This window comes from Olea europaea, unplaced genomic scaffold (assembly GCF_002742605.1).
Source record: "Olea europaea var. sylvestris unplaced genomic scaffold, O_europaea_v1 scaffold9779, whole genome shotgun sequence".
NCBI lineage: Eukaryota > Viridiplantae > Streptophyta > Magnoliopsida > Lamiales > Oleaceae > Olea > Olea europaea.
In genome coordinates, this window is record NW_019268286.1 from 1 (window position 1) to 1,162 (window position 1,162).

The 1,162-nt window shown below is 40.0% G+C and overlaps 1 protein-coding gene across 1 annotated transcript; it reads right to left on the reverse strand.

The window, feature by feature from the left end:
* Nucleotides 1–139: 139 nt before the first annotated feature.
* Nucleotides 140–560, reverse strand: LOC111392781 (the record flags this gene model as incomplete). Its single annotated transcript, XM_023018177.1, has 1 exon — nt 140–560. A coding segment is annotated over exon 1 (421 nt), but the record flags the coding sequence as incomplete, so codon positions are not given.
* Nucleotides 561–1,162: the final 602 nt, after the last annotated feature.

Here is a 1,162-nt window from a genome sequence, read left to right on the forward strand (position 1 = left end):
TAGCGACAAAATAATATAACCCCAATTATATTTGAGTCCTATAAGAAAATTTTATTTGAAATGAACAAAACACTTTTTTTTTTCCGGTCGCTACAACTCTCCCCACTTAAAATAATTTCGTTCTCGAAATTCAACTTACTTGTTTTAAGGAGATCGGGGTACTTGGCTAAAATGTCCTCTTCTCGTTCCCAAGTAGCCTTATCCTCACCATGTTTACTCCACTGGACTTTGACTAGTGGGACTTTTCGATTTCTCAAGACATGGTCCTTTCTCTCCAGAATCACTGCAGGAGCTTCCTCATAAGTCATATCACTTTGGACATCCAGTGATTGAACATTCACCACATGATTAGGATCTGGAATGTACTTTCTCCACATAAAAATGTGAAATACGTTGTGCACTGCTGAAAGCTCGGGTGGCAATGCTAATCGATATGCCACATTCCCAATCTTTTCAAGAATCTCAAATGGACCGATAAATCTAGGGCTTAGCTTCCCTTTCTTACCAAATCGTAGTATTTCCTTCATTGGTGCCACTTTGATAAATACTTTCTCTCCCATCACGAAAGTCAATTCTTTCCTCCTTTTGTCAGCATAACTCTTTTGTCGATCTTAGGCAGTCTTAATTCTTGATCTAATTTTATTTATAGCCTCCACAGTCTTCTCGACCAATTCTGGGCCTAAAATTTTCCTTTCACCAACTTCATCCCAGTATAATGGCGAACGACATCGTCTACCATACAAAGCCTCATACGGGGCCATGCTAATAGTGGCTTGAAAGCTATTGTTGTATGCGAATTCAACCAACGGCAAATGATCTTCCCATTTACCACCCAAATCTAGGACTCAAGCTCTCAACATATCCTTAAGAACTTGTATAGTTCGTTCAGATTGTCCGTCAGTCTGAGGATGATATGCAGTACTAAATGTTAACTTGGTACCCATAGCTTTCTGAAGACCTATCCAAAACTTCGAAGTAAACCTCGGGTCTCTATCTGATACGATGGATGCTGGAACACCATGAAGTCGCATAATCTCCCTGACATAAATTTGTGCAAGCTGTTCTAAGCTGTAAGTTGTCCGAACTGGCAAGAAATGAGCAGATTTTGTAAGTCGGTCCACAATTACCCAGATCGCATCATGACCTTTCACTGATCTAGGAA